This window comes from Equus quagga, chromosome 3 (assembly GCF_021613505.1).
Source record: "Equus quagga isolate Etosha38 chromosome 3, UCLA_HA_Equagga_1.0, whole genome shotgun sequence".
NCBI lineage: Eukaryota > Metazoa > Chordata > Mammalia > Perissodactyla > Equidae > Equus > Equus quagga.
Window position 1 is genome coordinate 150,308,730 of NC_060269.1, and position 12,427 is coordinate 150,321,156.

Below are 12,427 nucleotides of genomic sequence, written 5' to 3' on the forward strand. Positions count from 1 at the left end.
TCACCCCTGCCCTCTGCCCTGCTCCTTCCAGGCTTGCTCTTTTATTCTTTGTGTTTTGTTTGTTGAGGAAGATTGGCCCTGAGCTAACATCCGTGCCCATCTTCCTCTATTTTATACGTGAGTCACCTCCACAGTGTGGTTGACAAGTGGAGTAGGTCCGCGCCCAGAACCCAAACCCAAAAACCCAGGCCACCAAAGCGGAGGGTGCGAACTTAACCACTAGGCCACGGGGTTGGCCCCTTTTATTCTTCAAGGCAGGGAGATGCCCCCTCTGACCACCGTAATTAAGATCCAGCTGCATCAGAGCGCCCGCAGCGCCTTCAGAAACTCCTACTTCAATGCTCCTACTGACTTGTGGGTGGGCCTGCCTGTCTCCTCCCCTCGGCTCTGCAGAGGCAGATGCCTCCTCTCAGCATGAAGCCTCAGCCACCCTCGCTCCCCCCCACCCCCACCCCCACCCCCTTCAGTCCACCGGCAAAGGAGCGGGCCCACCTTCCGTGCAGACACACGACCTGACTGGTCGCCTTCCCTCCACGGCGCCCGCCCTGCTCGGAGCATCAGCATCGTTCACCTGGGTTAACACGCTGATCTCCCAGCTGGCCCCCACCTCCACCCTCGCCCCACAGGTCAGTCCCCGCTCAGCAGCCAGAGAGATCCTGTTAAAACACAGCCAGGCCAGGTCACTCCCGGATCAAACCCCACTCTGGCTCCCGTCCTTTCCGAGTAAACCCAAAGCCTTGCCTGGCCTGTAAAGCCTCTTGATGTGGGTCCTCCTCTATCCGTGCCCCTCTCTGGCCCCACCTCCCACCCCGCCTCCCGCTCAGCTCCTGCCACACGGGCCAGGATCCAGCTGCAGGGCCTTTGCACTGGCTGTTCCCTCGGTTGGGGACTTTGTCCAGGCTCCGCCCCTGACATCTGGAGCCTCCCCAGCTGAGGGTGGCTGGGTCTGGTCTGTCTACCCCAGACCCATTACCAGGGGTGAGCCCAGGGAGTCCAGCCTACCCAGCCCCTTTAAATGAACCTGACTCACCCACAGGTCCCATGAGAGGGCTCAGTCCTCAAGGCTTCTGTGAAGATTAAGTGAGAAAGACCACAGGCTGACAGGCGTGAGACTACGGGAGCCTCTATCCTGGCTCTACCCAGCTGTGTGAGCTTAGGAAAATATCTTCACCTCTCTGGACCTCAATGTGGTAAACAATAGCGGCCTCTAAAGCCGTCCACATGCTAATCTCCAGAGCCTGTGCGTATGTTACCCCACACGGCAGGAGACTTTGCGGCTGTGATTAAGTTAAGGCTCTCGAGCCGCAGAGATGATCCTGGATTCTCAGGGTGGGCCCCCTCTAATCACAAGGCTTCCCACAGACGAACGAAGGTCACAGGCAGAAGAGGAGATGGGACCACGGAAGCAAAGGCTGAAGATGCACTTTGAGAGGGAGAAAGAGGCCATGAGCCGAGGGTGGAGGCGACCTCGAGAAGCTGGAAAGACAAGGAAGCAGGTTCCCCGCGAAGCTCCAGACGGAACCCAGCCCTGCGAGACCCGGATTTCAGACTCTGGCCTCCAGCATCGTGAAAGAGTATATTCGTGTTGTTTCGAGCCACTATGTGTGGCAACTTGTTACAGCAGCCAGAGGAAACCAATGCACTCAGTGTCCTCACCCATAAAATGAATAAAATAGCCCCCCACCACAGAGTGGCTCTGGGGATGGAACAAGACGTAAGCTTAGAATGGCACCTGGCGCGCAGTAGGCACTCGACAAACGTCGACTGTGGACATCACGCCTGCAGCACAGGGACAGCACGGGAGGGGGCCCGCGAGGGGTGGCGACGGTCATCCCCACCTACTCTGAGAGAGCTCAGGGCTCCGTGCTGTTAAAGCAGGAATCGCTGTCTATTTGAGGACTTACTGGGGTGGTTTCCATGGTGACACTGTCACAATGACTAGCAGACAAAAGACCCGGGTTTCTACCGCTTTGGAGAATGCCGGAGGCTGTGGGCTGGGCAGCAGCGTGGCCCCCTGCCCCCCAGCTCTGCCCGGGACAGGGAGGGGTGGGGGGAGCCACGGAGGTCCTCTGAGCCTTGGTTTCCTCATCTGCCCGATGGCAGATGTAAGCATGCCCTTGTGATCCGGGACGCTCCTCCCTCAGTGAGCAGGAAGGCGTTAGGAAAACGATGCTCTGGGGGTGTCGCTACTGGCTGTTCCCTAAGGTCTGAGCAGTCACTGGATAAATGGGTATAAGTGAGACGTGAAGAGGTTCCAATCTCCAGGGCTCTTGCAAAAAATTAGCTCCAATAACAACCATTTGTGCTCTCATTAAAAACAACAACAGCCTGCCTATCGGCAGTCGGCGGCTTAATTTCTCGTGAGAACGACGACATGCGGTCTGGAGGCCACAGCCTCACGGCTTAGTGACGGCAGATTCAGTGGGGACGGGCGCAGGGCCGCAGAGGCCTCCCACTGGCACTGGAGAGAAGGTTTCTGTGCAGGATATTGAGACTGAGAATGAAAACAAATCCTGGGAGAACCTGAAATACAAAAACTAACTCCAATAGGAAACCGGGAGAAACCAATAGTTTGCTTTACCAAAGATTTATCCACAAATTTACTGACTTCATCACACTATTTCAGAAAAAGAGAAAGCGTCCCAGCTCATTTTACAAGAGTACAATAATCTCAATAGAACCGGGCAGAGGGAGTGTAAGCAAAGAAAATTAAAGACTGACTTCATCTACAAACATTTATGCCCCAAGTATAATTTCTGCATTTATGCAAAAGTGTCCTGAGCCCTGGCCACCCCCCCGCCCCCCGTGCCCAGCCACCGCCCAAGCCCGTGGTGGTCAGAAGCTGCCGTCCCGCCCTTCACACCTTGGTCCTGAGAAGCCTCTGGAAGCTCAGCAGGACACGGGGGAGGCGGGACCTGCCACCGCCCTAAGGCTGGCATCCTCTGCAGCCCGGGGAGAGGGGCCGACAAACGCAAACCAAGTTGAGCCGTGGAAAACAAAGTCACAGTTCTTGCACTGGGGTTTTTGGGCTGACTCACGTGCAGCTCGCACACCACCAGCCACACAACAATTCCCTGCCTGGCAGCTACGCCCGGGTGCCCGGGCTCCGCAAGCGTACAGCTGACAGTGGCCCCAGTGGGCAGCTGCTCACTCAGAGCCGGGGGGAATGGGGGCAGATGACACAGTTACAAATGCCCTGGGGGCTCTGACTCCCACCTCCAGGCCCCGAAAAACGTCCTTCACACAGCGTGGGGCACACAGAAGAGCTTCCATCCTCCCTAAATGCCACCCGCCCAGACACACGCGCGTCTCCTGATTCGAGGTTGAGATCCATGGCTAAGATGCAAATCACAGAGAAACATAGAGAGGAAAACAACGGCTTTCTCAGAGCCACTACGCAGGGTGGCCTATTTCTTTCCATCGCTTTCTCTGGTTCCATTTTTTGGTAAAGCAGTCATTGCTGTGCTTTTCCCCCCACGAATGTTATAACCATTTCCCCATGTCATTAAAAACCTCCTGAATCAATATTTTAAATGACTGAGCAACAGTCCTCATACAGACATCACGGTCGTTTACTCGCTTCTGAACTGTGGCCCCTACGAACCAGGATGTACCACGAAGTCCCATCTTTCTTCCTCCCGGTGGGGCTCATGTGGGCCAGGGCTGGACCCGGGAGGAGAGACCAGACTCTTCCCTCTTCCCCACTCCTATTCCACGCCAGGCTGGCCCAGAGCTGCACCTGGGCAAACCTTGGGGGCACCTGTGGGTGGGCCCAGGTGGTCGGGGGCAAGGCCCTGTGAGAGGCGGAATAGCGGGCCCCAGAGCTGTCTGCATCCTGACCCGCAGAACCTGTCACTGTGTTCTGTTGCAGGGGCACTAAGGTTGCTGACCCCCTGACCATCACATAGGGGGTCATCCTGGATTATCCGGGAGGGCCCCGTGTCATCACGGGGGTCCTTAAAAATGGAAAGAGGAGACAGAGGAGTCAGAGTCAGTGTGAAGCAGCGCAAGAAACACCCGACTGGCCGCTGCTGGCTGTGAAGATGGAGGAAGGGCCCACGAGCCAGGAATGCGGGCGGCCCCAGAAGCTGGAAAAGACCAGGACACGGATCCTCCCCTTGGTCACCAGAAGCAGCCAGCCCTGCGACACCTGGTGAGACCCATGCCAGACCTCTGAACTGGAAAGGCAAGAGCATCGGTTCATACTGTTTCAAGCCACTAAGTCTGCAGTCATTTGTTACGGCAGCCCTGGGACACTGAGGCAGCCCCACGCTGCTGGTGTGGGGCCAGGCACAGATCCTGGGCATCTTAGTTGGCCCCTGTGCTTCCTGTTCGTCCACACACACATGACTCCCACAGCTGTACCTCCAGCCGGGACCTCGCCCCTGACTCCAGACATCCGGCCGCCTTCTCGACACCTGTCCTTGGAGCCCAGTGCGATCTCACGCTTACCGCATCCAAATTTGGCCTGTGGGTCACCGTCCCCCCCCGGGCCGCCCCTTCCCCAGGGTGCCTGTCCCAGGAGGGGGCCTCGCCTTCACCCCACTGCACAAACCAAAGCTCAGAGTCACCCTGGCCCCTATCGCTCTGGGCAAAGCCCCCAGCTCAACCTTCAAAGGACCCCCAGGACGGGGCCCATCCCCCGCCTCTGCCGTCCCAGCCTGGGGTCCACCGTCTCTTCTCACATCAACCCCAACAGGGCTCCTCATACTCCTGCCCCTACACTGACCCCCTGCAGTTTCTCCTTTTCAAATATGCCCCTCATGACCACTCACCCTCGCTCTCAACCCTCCATCAGCGTCTCACTCCCTTAGAAGAAAACCAGGAATCCTTCCCCTCCTACGAGGGCCCTGCGTCACCCGCCTTGTGCATCTCTCTGACCTCAGCTCCTGCCGTCCGTCCCCCTTGGTCACTGCGCTCCAGCCACACGGCTGCACTCCCATCTCAGAGCCTTTGCCCCTGCAATGTCCCCCTTCTAGAACATTCTTCCCCCCGAGATCTGCATGGCTCACCTCCCTTGGCACCTCAGGGTGTCTATTCCCCTGAACCTCCTCAGTGAGATGCCCCCGGCCCCCGCTTTTTTGATGGTGGTTCTTGACATCACTCCCGCCATCACATTGCCTAGTTACGGGGTCATCGTCTGTCCATCGTTCCTGCTGCACCCCCAGGCCGGGCACAGGGCCTGGAGCGTAGCAGGTGCGCGATAAACACGGAGGGCGCTCCCGGGGGGCTCAGCCGGGCCCCCTGGAGAAGTGCTGGGGCTCGTGGACGGACAAGAGCAAGGCAAACCCAGACATGGACGTCCTGCCCGATGGTGGACATGAGGAAGCCCCAGAGAGCGTCCCAAGAACGTGGACAAACCCGGAGAGGAGCGGTGGGGAGAACACAGGCAGGGGACAGAACTGGGCCAAGGGGAGGAGCGGCTGGCGGCTTCAGAGGGTCCTGAGCCGAGTCCCTGGGGGCTGCCCAGGGAAGCTGGGCTCCCGAGGGGACGAGTGACCCAGTCCCTCCCAACAGCCCCCGGCCTCCTTCACCGAGACTCTGACAAAGTCCCCTCCAGGGGCCGCCTCACACGACTCATTCATTCCTGCATTCCTTCACTTGTTCATTCAACAAGTGTGTATTCCAGGCACTGCTGTAGGCACCGGGGTCCACGCAGAGATGAACCAGACCAGGTCCCTGCCCTCCCGGGGTGGGGGGCCCTGTCTGTCCCCCTGCTACCCCTGTGACGTCATCTGGGGAGGACACCACGGCCTGATCCTCTGCCTTCGGTGTCTCTGGGGAACGCTGTGGCAGTGTGCAGCCGGCCAGCCACAACCCAGCACCCAGCTGAGGCGTCCCAGAGTCATGGGTTCAAGTCCTGCCCTGCCACTTCCCTGCCTACGGGGCCATGGGCCCATCCCTGCAGCCTCAGTTTCTTCTCCTGTGCAGGACTCCCTCAGAGCTCGCGTGAGGATGAGGTGAGATGGTATGGGGTCAGAGCTTAGCCGGGCGCCTGGCTCAGAGGGTGCATCACTGAGTGTGAGCTGTTGTCACATTGTGTTCCCTTGGACTTTGTTCAGGCCCAGACCTCCATGGTGGCTGGCCCTGTGCTGGGTTCCAGCAAGAGGAGGTGACCTCCAGCTGAGCTGCTGGAGGAGAAGGAGCAGCCCAGAGAAAATTCTACAGGGTGTGGCCGGTCTGTGAGAGGGAAGCTGTGGGGGCTCTGGGGGCACAGAGGAGGGGCCCGGCCCAATGTGGCAGTCAGGGAAGGCTTCCTGGAGGAGGTGACAGCTGAGTGTGGTCCCTCCTTAGCTTCTGCATCTGGGCTCACTCCCTGACCCTCGTCCTAGCTGCCTGAGCCCTGGAAGTGGGGCAGTTCCTGGCTGTGCAGGCACTTGGGGCCAGGTGCAGTGGGTGGCAAGACCCGGATCCTGCTGCCAGCTGGTGCTAAAGCAGCATTCAGCCCACCCCCACCCGGAGCCAGTCCAGGCATCGTCCAGGCCATGCCCACCCACCCCGAGGCTCCCACCCCCGCCGTCTGCGTGGTCCCTGGCTGCGTGAACGCTCACGTTTGGAGTGCTTGTCGCACAGGGCGGCCGCGCGCATGTCGCAGAGGCGCAGGGAGCCCTTGCTGCTGCTGTAGACAAAGAGGTTGCAGTGGTGGGGGTGGAACTCAGACGCCGTGATCACCTCCGTGAGGTCCTCCATGTTGGCCGGCTTGATGTCCACGATGTCTGGGCAGCAGGTCAAGGAAGAGGCAGCGAAGGGAGGGCACCCTCGCTGCTCTGCCTCGGGGCTCGAGCCCGGCGGGTCTGCCCGACCTCTCCTGGCCCAGCCATCCACCCCGCGTCTCAGCCACCCCTCTGTTCCCATGACTTGGGACAAACCGCTGATGCAGAGAGCTCCGCCCACCTGCATAGCGAAGCACCCACTGGCCGCCCCTTCTGGGTGCCCATCCACTGTCCCCACAGGGCTGGACCCGTCACTTCCCTCTGGACCTGCAGCCTCTCCCCAGCTGCCCAGCCCACGTAAAGGGACCTGTGAGGCCTCTCCCCTCCGCCCACCTCCCCCACCAGTGCCGAGCAGAAGCAGGGGCATTCGCTGAGTGCGGGCTATGTGCTGGGCCGGGACGATCCTACTGAACAATTTCAATTCTCCCCGTCACCCTGTGAATTGTGTCTGGTGTTGAGCAGACAGGCTTCTGTCGGCTCCCCACTACCCCGCTCCACCCCAGCACCCAGCCTTCTGCCCACAGCATCAAGACCCTCCTTTGGGAAAAGGGTCTCTGCTTCTCTGGGTTTCAGCTCTGATCTGTGCCTCCCACCCCCCACTCACAATCAGCATGAGGGATGAGCAAACGGTGCTGGCTGTGCCAGTGGAGGGACCCCAGGACTGGAAATACTGGGTGCAGTCCTGTGATCTCTGCTGGGCTGAGGGGTGTGGAGAGGAGGGGCTTGTGTCTGCTGCTGTGACAAAGGGAAACCCTGGGGCCTCAGGGTGGGGCAGACAGCACCAAAGACAGAGTGGAGAGAAAGATCTGGCAGTACCTTTTGAATCCTGGATCAAGCCACACCTGAAGCCATGCCCCCTGGACTGTTAAATACGGGAATCCATTTTCTGTTTCGGGTCAAGAATTTTGTTACTTGCAAAGGAAGTATCCCTGACTGATACATTGGAGCCCAGAGAGGGTAAGCAACTTGTCCAGGGTGACTCAGTAGTGAGTGGTAAGGCTGGATTTGGCCTCATGACCGCCCAGGCTCCAAAGTCTGCTCTTTTCCCGTCCATTCCCCATTGCCTACAACAACAAATTGGAAGCCCTTGGTGCAGCATTCAAGGCCTGGCATGCCCCGGCCTCTCTACCTTTCTGACTTCAGATCAGTGACCTACTGGTCACTCTACCCAAAAGGCATTGTCCTTCCTGACAGTGACCCCTTAGCCTCTGGACTCCCACCTCTGCCTGGGGCTCTCCAAAGCCCGCTCCCTCTGATGAAAATGCCCCTTCCTCCCTCTTCATTTGCATGTGGGCCCTGGAGCCAGAGTCCCAGCTCTGCCACCTCCTGGCCCTGTGGTTGTGGGTGAGCTCACCAGCTCTCCATGCCTCAGTTTCCTCATCTGTCAAATGGGTTAACAGTCCTAACCTCATAGGTTTGCACACTGCCGGACACAGAGCTCAGTGAATGTCAGCTGCCATTATTATGATTTTTTCTGGAAAATACCAGCTGAAACTCTAAGAACCCTGTGCTGTCAGCTCCCCCATCCCCCCAGCCCAGGCTGCTTCATCTCTCAATAAGAAAAGGGCACTTCCCGACTTCTGTAAACACGGGAGTATAAAATATCAGAAAAGGTGGTGGAGTCTGTGCACCCGAGGAGGGCTCCGTGCCCACCCTCAAGTCTTGCTTCCCGGAAGCATGTCATTAACCAGAAACTAGAACCACGGAAAGATATGAAGAGAGGGGAAAAGGAGCTACGTCATCGGTGCCTGGACCGGTTTCCCGGGAAACGGTGGTTTTCTGGTACGAGAAGAAGCAGAGATTAAATCACAAAAAATGAGACGAAAGGGTAAGAGAGAAAAAGAGCCAAGACTTCTGCGACGCTGAGTCCACCCACATGGACCTCGCAGCCCACCCTTCAGGGCAAGGCCTGCGGGTGCTCTGTGCGAGGTTCTGCTGGCTGCTGGTCGGCTTGAGCCTCTCACCAAACTGCAGAGGGCGTCGGAGGAAAAGGACGTCGTCGATGAACCGTCACACGCGTTAGCACAGCGCCTGTTAATGTTCCGCACAAAGGGTGAGGGCCAACAGCAACGGCATCTGCCCACAGAACTCAGGACACGAAAGTCCCAGGAGGCCTGTGGAGACAGACCCTGGTCCCGGATTCACACGGGGGCCGAGGCCAAGCACAGGGCTGTGGCCTTGCCACCTGACTACAGAGTGTGAGCTTCCTGCTTCCTGCTGAGGGAGACCCCCATAGTGCTGACAGCCCCTGATGGCCTCATGACGGCCACGTCCAACCCCCGCATGGCTGTGCCTGCCTTCTCCACACACTCGTTAGACACCTGTAGAAGGCCACAGCGACTTTTAAAAGAACAGAGAGCTCAACCATGTCTCACTCCTCTGCAGCACACAACACCTGAGCCATGAGTGGCTGAGGGGCAATGCACGTGGCCTGAAGGCCCCATGTGGAGCTGGGGAGACAGCATCTCCCACGCCTGGGCCCTGCCAACAGCCTGGGACTGCGGTTCCCACCGCCTGCGCATCACTGGCGGACTCTTGTGCTGTTTAAAGGATTCTGGATACAGGGGTGCTGAGGAGAGACGGGTGTGAAACACGGAGGCTTCATTTCCACGTGACCCTAGTGGAGGAAGACAAAACCACAGACGTGGCAACGTGTCAGGGCCCCCACCGGGCAGGGGCCCCTGAGGCCCAGTGGGCAGTCCCCCACCTCAGGATCCCAGGCCAGAACAGCGTCCTTAGGGGTGTGGCCATCCAACGGGGTCCACAGTCACCTGATCCCGGGATGGCCTCTCCAAGGCCTCCGGGTCAGCTCGCCACAGCACCTGCCCGGTGCCTGCAGCCTGGCTTCTCCCTGGAGCCATCAGGCATGCGAAAGGAATACGTTACTGAGTGGGGCTGTCCCCACTGGATCCCCGTAGTCACGTCCCAAAGCGGAGGCCTGAAGACAGATTTCTGACCAGGGAAGCAGGTGTGGAAGAAGACCCTTCAGCATGATAATTCTGCCCCAGACAGACAGGGCCAGCACGCCTGGACTCTCCCCCACGTGGCCACGTGCCTGTACACCCTGCAACACTGGGTCCAGCAGTGACCACACACCGTGGCTTTGACTACAGCAGGACCTGTGCTGGGTTGGAAGTTGGGAGCCTTGGGTGGGGCGTCTGGCCTCAGCTCTCTCTGGAATGTTGAGTGTCACATGCAAAAGTAATTTCTATTCCTGAAGCCTCAGTTTCCCCCATTTGCCCAACGAAGGGTTGGGCGTGATCCTGGAGCACCCTTTGATTTCGAGGACTAACCCCGCCATGGCCTCTCCCTTGTTCCGTGATCAGCTGCACAAAGCCTACTTGCAGAAAGGTGATCGACAGGGTTCTCGTGGGGACTGCCCGCCCTCGGGAAGGAGCATAATGAGGCTCATTGATGAGCCCCTCCCCCTGGCAAAGGTGGGTGAATTATTCATGTTCTATTTTTCCATCTAACTGTACTCCACTGTCTGATGGGTTTCGTTTAACTTCCAATAACACCCTGGCAGCTAGGAATGATCCTCCCTACAAGGAAAGCTCGGCAGACCCAGGCAGGAGGGGCAGGAGCAGGTCACGCAGAGAGGATGGAGAGGAGAGAAGGAACCCGCTCCACCCGGCCCCTCGGCTGAGCACACAGTGCTCTCCTCCAGCGCAGTGGGCTGCACGGCGGCTCCCCAAAACACGCGTCCCTATGCTAACCCCGGAGACCGCGAATGTGACCATATTTGGAACAAGGGCCTTTGCACATACAGTCAAGGATCTCAAGATGAGGCATCTGGGATTAGAATGGGCCTTAAATCCAGTGACTGAGTGCCCTCATAAGGAGGAGGAGATGCCAGTGGCAATGGAGGCAGAGACTGGAGCCATGCAGCTGCAAGGAACACCTGAGGCAGCCAGGGGCTGGGAGAGGCAGGACGCCTCCTCCCCTAGAGCCTTCAGAGGGACCTCAGCCCCGCCCACATTTTGATGGTGAACTTCTGGCCTCTGGAACTGTGAGACAGGAGATTTCTGTTGTTTTAAGCCTCTCGGTTTGTGAAAATTTGTTACAGCGGCCGCAGGAAACTCAGACACCCAGGTTGCCTCCTGGGAGCTGGGCAGTAACAACCTGTGCATAACGCCAGGGCTGTGGACACCTTCCTCCAGCTCCATCCTGGCCGCCTCCTTCTCTGCAGTTCCCTGTGTCAGCACCCCCAGCCCTGAGATGCCAACCCGGGAATCAGGGCAGCGTCCAAACCCTCCCCACTCCCTCCTTCGCCACATTGACCCAGGCTCTTCCACCTGAAGGTCCCTCCGCTCTGCCCGTCAGCCCAGGCCGTCTCTGCCCCGTGGGGCTCCCTGCCTCTGGTCCCCCCCAACCTCAGCCAGAGCGAACTCCCTAAACAGGGGTTGGGTTTCCACTGCGCTGCTTGGTGGCCTCCCCACTGTCCACAGAAGTCAAACAGCTTGCTGGGCATTCAAGGCCCGTCACGATCACCCTGCCTGCCTGCCTGTCCCCAGCCTCACCTTGGGCCACTTCTCCCTCCCCCTCCAGCCATGCCCAACAGTGTGAAGTTTCTGGAACATTCCCTGGTGATGGGCTCTGGCTGAACACCAAGGCAAGGCTCTACCCATCTGCTCATCCTGGCAGACCTCACCTCCTCGGGATCGCCACGCTGCGTACATGCCCGTCTCCCGCTCTCAGTGTCAGCTCCAGGGGAGGGACCGTCAGATCCCCCGGCCCCGTCGCACACAGCCTGCCCAGCGCCTGCACTCAGGGTGTTTGCTGCAGGGCTGATGCGCGAATGAGCATCAGAGGAAGAGGCGATTCTCAACCCTTCCTCGTGAACGGTCCTTCCAACTGAGAAACCCTGTCACAGTCATTTGTCCCCCTGCCCCCGGAGTGGAAGGTGGTGACACTACCCTTAGTTTTATTTAGGTGGCTCCTCAGAAGTTCCCAGGGCCAGTGAGCAGCAGAGCTGGCGTCTGAACCAGGGACGCACAACTGTAAATCTAGCTTGGGTTCTTCCTTGTTTCTCTTGCAGCCCTCTGCAGCTGGTACCCCTGCCCCCTAGTGTCCATTCCAGGATGTGACAGGTACCATCCCACCCCAGGGCCTTTGCACTTCCCGTTCCCTCTGCCTGGAGAGCAATTCTCCCAATATCTGCAAGGCTCCCTCCTCTGTGTCCTTCAGATCTCCACCCAGAGTCTCCTGAAGAAAGTGGTCTTCTCCTAGAAACCTCCTTCTCTCCCCAAAATAAACTTCTCTTTCACCTCACTATATATATATACTTTATATTTTTGCAAGCATCAATCATTGTTTATTACCATTGGCTTATTTTTTGACTGTCCACCTCCTCAGGGACGGCAGGGACTCATCTGTCTGGATCGCTGCTGCCCCTCCAGGGCCTAGAGGGGGGCCTGGCACACAGTAGGTGCTTGGTGAGCAGCTGCTGAACTGAGTGAACACACCAGCCGGCGTGGGCCCCTCTGATCAGGGCCAGGGAGCGCAGGAAGTTTCAAACCCAGCTCAAGGGGAAGAAGGCCTTGAAGTGGAGATGACAGCAGGGCCAAGGAGACCCCAGGCCACGGGGGGCTCGCTTTAGGGGTAGACTGTCACGGACCAGGGCCGCTAAAAGGAGCTGTCACCCTGCAGCACGTAGGAAGCAGTGCGGGAGCCACACAAACGCAAGAGCATCATCACGGAAACCGGGAGCCCGC

At 58.6% G+C, this 12,427-nt stretch overlaps 1 protein-coding gene across 1 annotated transcript in view; it reads right to left on the minus strand.

Annotated features, from left to right (window-relative positions):
* Positions 1 to 12,427, minus strand: part of PPP2R2C (protein phosphatase 2 regulatory subunit Bgamma) — a 140,740-nt gene that overhangs the window by 23,820 nt on the left and 104,493 nt on the right. The window contains exon 6 of the mRNA XM_046656491.1: positions 6,552 to 6,716. Coding sequence (XP_046512447.1) covers positions 6,552 to 6,716 — 165 coding nt within the window. The remainder of the gene's footprint in view (positions 1 to 6,551; positions 6,717 to 12,427) is intronic.